General features: G+C 34.4%; 1 protein-coding gene across 1 annotated transcript; it reads left to right on the top strand.

Annotated features, from left to right (window-relative positions):
* The first annotated feature begins 5,815 nt into the window (after positions 1 to 5,815).
* LOC140990249 (sm-like protein LSM3A) lies at positions 5,816 to 7,858 on the top strand. The gene is made up of 3 exons (XM_073459849.1): positions 5,816 to 6,046; positions 7,046 to 7,141; positions 7,500 to 7,858. Exons 1-3 carry the CDS (start codon positions 5,930 to 5,932, stop codon positions 7,578 to 7,580), a joined length of 294 nt encoding a protein of 97 aa, XP_073315950.1. The 5' UTR covers positions 5,816 to 5,929; the 3' UTR covers positions 7,581 to 7,858.
* Positions 7,859 to 7,870: the final 12 nt, after the last annotated feature.

The raw sequence follows: 7,870 nt of genomic DNA, 5'->3' as shown, positions 1-7,870 counted from the left end.
GTGCGTGGATTTGCGAGATATTCTGAACTCATTGCCTGTCTTCTTTTGACGGAAAAGAACAACGAGCTATTAATGAGAAATCATCAGTCCCGACCCACTGGATCAACAGCATTTCCAGAAGTAAATGCTGTAAGTAAAAATGAATTTAAACCTGGAAACCAAAATCAAATTCAAAGACAAGGTTTTGGTCGAGGTCGAGGTCGTGGACGTGGACGTGGACGTGGAAGAGGAAGTGGTCGTGGTCGTGGACGCGGCCGTGGTTTTGAAAATAATCGAGATAGTTATTTCTATAACTCATCTCAAAATAACGTCCCAAACCATCCACAGAAAAGGCATCAAGAAAACATGAGTGTTAATGAAAATCACTCGAAAAGATTTGAAAGTTCTTGTTTCAGATGCGGTACTCCAGGACATTGGTCTCGTATTTGTCGAGCCCCTGAGCATCTTTGCAAACTTTATAAAGAATCGATAAAGGGGAAAGAAAAGGAGACCAACTTCACTGAGCGAAGTGACCGTTTGAGTGATTCAACTCATTTTGATGCTGCTGATTTTATGAATGATTTCTCTGGAAATGATCAATATGTTGGTGGGATAGAAATGAACAATATTGATGCTGCAGATTTTCTCAATGATTTCTCTGAAAATGAACAATATAGTGGTAGAATATAAATGTACAATAATTTATTTTTCATGTATTTATATGATAATGTTTTATTGTACAATTATGATATGTGTTATATTTAAATATGTATTGTCATTAATTTTTTTTCATTGCATATTTTTTGAAGTTCAAATATGGAAAATGCTATGAGCAAAGCTGAAGTTTGCATACCCGATAGTGGTACAACGCACACTATCCTCCGAGATAAAAGATATTTCTTGGAACTAAAACCAACAAAAACAACGGTGAATACAATATCAGGTCCTGTAGACTTGATTAAAGGATGTGGTAAAGCACAATTTTTGTTACCTAATGGTACAAAATTTTTGATCAATGATGCTTTATATTCACCACAATCGAAAAGAAATTTGTTGAGTTTTAATGATATATATTCCCATGGGTATGATACTCAAACAATGAATGAAGGGAATGAGAAATATATGTGTCTTACCACATATAAATCAGGAAAGAAATATGTGATTGAAAAACTACCAATGCTCCCTACTGGATTGCATTATACACATATACGTCCCATTGAATCAAACATGGTAATTGATAATTCTTCAATATTAACCAATTGGCATGATCGATTAGGACATCCTGGTTCAACAATGATGCGAAGAATTATAGAAAATACACATGGTCATCCATTGAAAGACCAGAAGATCTTTCAGAATAATAAGTTTCAATGTAAAGCATGTTCTCTTGGAAAACTTATTATAAGACCATCACCAGCCAAAATCCAAACTGAATCACCAATGTTTCTTGAACGTATTCAGGGTGATATTTGTGGACCAATCCATCCACCATGTGGACCATTCAGATACTTTATGGTATTGATTGATGCCTCCAGCAGATGGTCACATGTATGTTTATTGTCAACTCGAAATGTTGCATTTGCAAGATTACTTGCTCAAATAATAAAATTGAGGAATCAATTTCCCGATTATACAATCAAGAAAATTAGACTTGATAATGCTGGTGAATTTACTTCCCAGACTTTCAATGATTATTGTATGTCTATGGGAATCATTGTTGAGCATCCTGTTGCTCATGTACATACTCAAAATGGATTGGCTGAATCATTGATTAAACGTCTGCAAATGATTGCTAGACCAATGATTATGAAAACAAAGCTCCCTATTTCTATATGGGGACATGCAATTTTACATGCTGCTTCATTAATTCGCATCAGACCAAGTGCATATCATAAATACTCCCCATTGCAGCTTGCATTTGGTAAAGAACCAGACATTTCTCATCTGAGAATTTTTGGATGTATGGTGTATGTGCCTATTGCACCACCTCAACGAAAGAAAATGGGACCTCAAAGAAAGATTGGAATTTATATTGGTTATGATAGTCCATCGATCATTCGATATCTTGAACCACAGACAGGCGACGTGTTCACAGCACGTTTTGCTGATTGTCATTTTAATGAGGAAATCTTCCCAATGTTAGGGGGAGAACAGAAACATACCGAAAAAGAAATTACATGGTATGTATCATCATTGTTACATCTGGATCCAAGAACAAAACAATGTGAAAAAGATGTACAGCAAATTGTGCACTTGCAAAGAATAGCAAATCAAATACCAGATGCATTTGCAGACACAAAAGGGGTAACTAAATCATATATACATGCTGCAAATGCCCCTGCTCGAATTGAAATTCCGAAGAAACAAATTGAAGATAGTCATGATGTCATTAAACGCCTGAAGCGTGGAAGGCCAGTTGGTTCCAAGGATAAAAATCCTCGAAAAAGAAAATTCATAGAGAAACACAATGATCACAAAATAGAGAATGATGTTCCTGAAGAAACACATAATGATCACAAAATAGAGAATGATGTTCCTGAAGAAACACATGATGATGAAAATGTTTTGTCAGAACCACAAACTGACGAGAATCATGAAATCTCTATCAATTATATTAATACTGGAAAAATATGGAACCGAAAAGATATAGAAGAAATTGATGATATATTTTCTTATAATGTGGCAATCGACATCATAAATGATAATGAAGATCATGAACCAAAATCTTTTGGTGAATGTAAAAATCGGCAGGATTGGATAAAATGGAAAGATGCCATCCAGGTTGAATTGGATTCGCTAAATAAACGTAATGTTTTTGGACCTATAGTCCTTACACCTGAAGGTGTAAAACCTGTTGGATACAAATGGGTTTTTATTCGAAAGCGAAATGAGAAAAATGAAATAGTAAGATATAAAGCTCGACTTGTTGCACAAGGTTTTTCTCAAAGGCCTGGAATTGATTATGAAGAAACGTATTCTCCTGTGATGGATGCAATTACGTTTCGGTATTTGATTAGCTTGGCAGTATCTGAAAATTTAGAAATGCGTCTTATGGATGTTGTTACAGCCTACTTATATGGATCACTTGATAGTAATATATATATGAAAATCCCTGAAGGATTTAAGATGCCTGAAGCACAAAGTTCAAAACCCAGAGAATGTTATTCTGTGAAATTACTAAGATCATTATATGGGTTGAAGCAATCCGGCAGAATGTGGTATAATAGGCTAAGTGATCACTTGATGAAAAAGGGATATGTAAATAATTCAATATGCCCTTGTGTTTTCATTAAGAAAACAACATCCGGATGCGTAATTATTGCTGTATATGTTGATGATTTAAACATCATTGGAACAAATAAGGAAATTCAAGAAGTTGTGTCATACTTGAAAGAAGAATTTGAAATGAAGGATCTTGGAAAAACCAAGTATTGTCTGGGTTTACAAATTGAACAAAAAGAATGTGGAATATTTGTTCACCAGACAAATTATACAGAAAAGATCCTTAAACGTTTTAATATGGACAAATCAAATCCTTTAAGTACTCCAATGGTTGTTAGATCATTAAACATAGAAAAGGATCCATTCCGTCCATGTGAAGATGATGAAGATATTCTTGGTCCAGAAGTACCATATCTAAGTGCTATCGGTGCCCTTATGTATCTTACAAATTGTACAAGGCCTGATATATCTTTTGCCGTAAATTTATTGGCAAGATTTAGCACATATCCAACAAAGAGACATTGGAACGGAATTAAACATATATTCCGTTATCTACGAGGAACGACAGACTTGGGACTTTTGTATTCAAAAGATGCTAATCCAAGTATAATTGGTTATGCCGATGCTGGATACTTATCTGATCCACACAAAGCACGTTCTCAAACTGGATATGTATTTACTCGTGGAGGCACTGCAATTTCTTGGCGTTCACAGAAACAAACACTTGTAACAACTTCATCAAATCATGCCGAGATTATTGCACTACATGAAGCAAGCCGTGAATGTGTGTGGTTAAAATCAATGACTCAACATATCCAAATCTCATGCGGATTATCATTCGACGAGAAGCCTGTGATACTATATGAAGATAATGCTGCATGTGTTGCTCAAATGAAAGAAGGATACATAAAAAGCGACAGAACTAAACATATTCCTCCTAAGTTCTTCGCATTCACCAAGGAGCTTGAGAAGAATAAATGTATTGATGTTCGTCACATTCAATCAAGTGAAAACTCATCAGATCTCTTCACAAAGGCACTTCCTACGACAATATTCAGAAAGCACATATATAATATTGGGATGCGCAATCTACGAAATTTGTGAAGAATTGTTCGTGTCAACATGAGGGGGAGTTTACGTGACTGCACTCTTTTTCCCTTACTATGGTTTTTATCCCAATGGGTTTTTCCTAGTAAGGTTTTTAACGAGGCAGTATAAAAACACGTAATGTATACAATCATTATGATCATCATCACAAGGGGGAGTGTTGAAAAATTATTTAAAAATCTGTTAAATATTTGTGTTGAAAATGTGAATGTTGAGTGTTGAAAATTAGGTAAAATTAGGTGTTGAATATTGAAAATTAGTGTGTGATGATGTAGGTAATGATGTATTTTATTTTTGGATTATTTGTAAAAATTTTCTATAAATAGATATCTCATTTGTGAAGAAAAACACAATTGAGTTGAGAGAAAAATATTATAAAGTGTGTAGTGTGATAATTTTGAGAGTTTGAGATTTTTACTTTTTTACCGTAAATTTTTACTTTTTCACAACATACCTTTCTTACTCATGTCACATTCACTGATTGTGAGCCACTTTTGGATAAGCTCGTTTTTAAATTCTTTCTTTCTTTCTTTCAAAAACATTTTTATTATTATCGAACAGTCAACTTGTTTTAAAAATTGCAAATAAGGGGAAAACAATTTAATATTCGTCATTAAATTTATATTTGGCGTATCTCTGTGAAAATAATTGTGTGAATTTCGTATGCTCCATCATGACATGGTACATGCCTAAATTAGGAAAGTCATACATAGAGATACTCGGACAAAAATAATACCCACATTAATACATTTTTTTTTAAAATTATTCCAAAGCAAGTGGATTCAATGAAACCTTGTGATATACATACACACACATACATACATACATACCATGTTATAAATTTTAATGTGAGCAGTGGCGGAGCCACATGTATGTGTACCCGGTGTTATAAATTTTAATGTGAGCAGTGGCGGAGCCACATGTATGTGTACCCGTCTTTAGTCTGGGTGCCCAATTTTTTTTATTTTTTTTATAAATTTATATGCAAATTTTGTATAATTTTATACTAATATGATATTAGTTTGGGTAGATCAATTTAAAATATTAAAAAATTCTAGAATTCAAAATTCTAGCTCGGACATAGCCAGAAATCTGAATGTGAGTGTTTAAAATTCGAACCTAGTATGACTCGTCATTTGGATATGAACTCGGACTTGAGCTATCAATCATTTTTGTCGAATTATTTGTGAAATTGATAATTTCTGTTAAATAAATGAATATTAAATCGTATCGTATTTATAACGAAATAAATCACACGTGATAAGGTATGTAGATCCTAATCATATAACCATGTCTTTGTCGGATCAACGAATAGTTAGTTTGTAATGTGATCGATGTTACACGTTCAAAAATCAAAAGCTAAATGCTTCGTCTTTGTAACGCACAAGAATCGCATTTCAAAAACGCGACTTTTTAACTGGAAGAAACTTCATAGTTTGGTTCAAATTTTTTTTTAAAATTATAATATTGCAAACTTACTTAAAAATTTCGTAGTTGTAAACGTAGTAAAGAATCGCCTTTTTTTGCCTAACGACTTTAGTTAGAAGTGTAGGAAACGATTTATGGGCTTTGAGAAGTATACAGAGAAGACAAACCAGAGCGAATAACAAACCAGAGAAAAATGGGGAGCGAAGAGGAGATTACAGTGAAGGAGCCATTGGACCTCATACGTCTCAGTCTCGACGAGCGTATCTACGTCAAACTTCGCCACGATCGCGAGCTTCGCGGCAAGCTTCATTTTGTACTCGACGCTCTCACTATGTATATGCTGCAATTTTACGTGGATTGGTGTGCTTATTATCCTTTTTGGAGTTCATTGGTTCGAAATAAGTATTTTTTGTTCTAATTTATAGCCTTAGATTTTTTTCATCCTTTGGAGATGACGGGATTAAGGGAAATTTGCCAGAGTAGATGGGTTTATGTCGAACCGTTCTGTTTGGTTATGTATTAGGTTAATTTATTATTAAAATTTAGGCCCGAGTTTTTTTTTTTGGCACTAATTTTATGCCGTTGAAGATACACTATCCTTCAATATTACTTTTGGAGTAAACTTGACAAGATTACTTTTTAAGGGATTTTGGACAAACTGAAGTTTTAGGCTGACTGCTGCAAACTTCAGCTGGTATTTGCACAGTTTTTTATGTGATGGTTTTTATCTTGCGAACTCGGGGACACACAAGTATGCATGGCCCAAAAAGAAAAATAAGATTTCCAGAAAAACCAACATTTTGCAGCACATATAAGAATCTAATGAGGAAAGACAGTCCAGACGATACGGGGACAACAGAGCCTCTTTTTAATGTTGGACCAGTGGGGAGGTCTATTCTCGGAGTTCTTGCCATGACCTGGTGAACACCAAAAACTCGAGGTCGAGAAGATCACATGTTAAAACTAGGAGTGGCCAATAACATATGTTTGTTTCTAGCCTAACTTTGCTAGTGATGCAAAACTTGTTTTTTGAACGGTTGGTGTTCGATAACTTTTGTTTTGTTAAGAAGAAGTAACTTAATATAGTTAAGAAAGCATGTTATGTGTTGGTCTTGTCACTTGTGGCCCAAGTTTTAGCACCTCTTCAAGGATCCTGGCATGAGTACCTGGTATAGTTGAATATTTCCGTAGCAATCTTTCTTAGTTTTTGTTATATTTCTCCGATACTTTTAGCAATTTAACATGGGTTTTGTAGTTTATAAACATACTTGAAAATGTTCTTACCTCAATTGTGATGAAAATTTGGCAGGCCTATGATCAGCATTTAAATATGATTCTGGGAGATGTTGAAAAGATTGTTACTACTGTGGAGATCGATGATGAAACATACGAGGAAATTGTGAGGGTAACCGATAATGACTTGCTTTCTGACTCCTTTTTTTTCAATTTTTTTTTATAGTCAGCATATTAAGAAATCAGCCATTGCATGCTAATTATGTGTTGTCTCGGATGATTGTACTAGTAGCCGGTGATTAATTTTCCACCAGGACATAGTGATCTGTCCAAAAAACATAAATTTTATTTAGAAATTATGGTTTAAAAGTTAATGGAACCAATTAGGCAAAAGACATGGTAATTTAATAATGGATTTCGTTCTGGACTCATTGCTCCACATGGTATATTCATCAAACACTGCAACTCATGTTCTAGTTTTGTAAACTTGTTTTGCCTGTATCTAATTTCAACTTTGATGGTCCTCACAGACAACCAGGCGTATGGTACCATTTTTATTTGTCAGAGGAGATGGTGTCATTTTGGTTTCACCTCCATTGCGAACGGCCTGATTCAGAAGATCAAGTGACAGCATTTTAACGCTTTGAGGGGAATATTTTTTTCTGCAACCTTGAATTTTGACAATTGTTTTCATGTATGTTGAATTTCTTGAGTTGCGTAGTTATTTGTGTGCAAAATTTGCTTAGATATTTCCATCCATGAAATCGAGGTATATATGCATAAACCTCAATTTCTAGAGGTTTATTTCTTTTACACAAAAAGTTCGTCTGTGCACGTCTTCTTAGATGGGGAACAGACTGCTTTGATGGTTCGAGTTTTAAATTCATCAGCATGAGTATCA

Source organism: Primulina huaijiensis, chromosome 12 (assembly GCF_012295235.1).
Source record: "Primulina huaijiensis isolate GDHJ02 chromosome 12, ASM1229523v2, whole genome shotgun sequence".
Lineage (NCBI taxonomy): Eukaryota > Viridiplantae > Streptophyta > Magnoliopsida > Lamiales > Gesneriaceae > Primulina > Primulina huaijiensis.
The sequence above is the reverse complement of the archived record's forward strand: the minus strand, read 5'-3'. Positions and strand labels throughout refer to the sequence as shown.

Bases quoted from the DNA above. Each gene is read 5' to 3' on its own strand.
- LOC140990249 (XM_073459849.1), top strand. From the start codon at position 5,930: ATGGGGAGCGAAGAGGAGATTACAGTGAAGGAGCCATTGGACCTCATA. The intron at 6,047-7,045 runs TTTGTACTCGAC...AAAATTTGGCAG, and splicing joins AGCTTCGCGGCAAGCTTCAT to GCCTATGATCAGCATTTAAA. The intron at 7,142-7,499 runs GTAACCGATAAT...TGGTCCTCACAG, and splicing joins CATACGAGGAAATTGTGAGG to ACAACCAGGCGTATGGTACC.